Source organism: Volvox carteri, assembly GCF_000143455.1.
Source record: "Volvox carteri f. nagariensis unplaced genomic scaffold VOLCAscaffold_284, whole genome shotgun sequence".
NCBI lineage: Eukaryota > Viridiplantae > Chlorophyta > Chlorophyceae > Chlamydomonadales > Volvocaceae > Volvox > Volvox carteri.
The window spans coordinates 13,019-13,447 of NW_003307817.1; the positions used below are offsets into that span (position 1 = coordinate 13,019).

At 57.6% G+C, this 429-nt stretch overlaps 1 protein-coding gene across 1 annotated transcript in view; it reads right to left on the reverse strand.

Annotated features, from left to right (window-relative positions):
- Positions 1–317: 317 nt before the first annotated feature.
- Positions 318–429, reverse strand: part of VOLCADRAFT_101010 (uncharacterized protein) — a gene marked incomplete at both ends in the record, with an annotated part of 999 nt that continues 887 nt past the window's right edge. The window contains one exon of the mRNA XM_002959479.1: positions 318–356. Coding sequence (XP_002959525.1) covers positions 318–356 — 39 coding nt within the window. The remainder of the gene's footprint in view (positions 357–429) is intronic.

Below are 429 nucleotides of genomic sequence, written 5' to 3' on the forward strand. Positions count from 1 at the left end.
CAAATACACATACACCAGCTGCCGCACGCCTCACGATATTTCCACTGCATGGAGCTCCCCTGGCTCACCATCACCACCACCACCACCGGCGGGGTGAGCCACTACCATCATCACCATCATCACAGGTCCTCTGCTGCCGATTTGAATTACATCGTGCCAAGAACTGCAGCCCAACAGCTTCATGTCCCCACGTGGGTCCCGCCGGCCGAATCTTCTGCACTTTGTCTGCTCCGTCAGTCCTGTCAACCTGAGTCTGCTGCAAGATGCCATAGAACCCTAAGACACCAACCAGCAGGCTTTCCCGCACTAAATTAGCTTCACACACTGGGCGCTTCAGCCTGCTCAGNCTGCGGAACCTGCACAGNCAGCACAGCATCATTAACTTGATCGGTGGGGGTGGTGCCCGGCGAGGGCGCTGGGCCGGTTCTT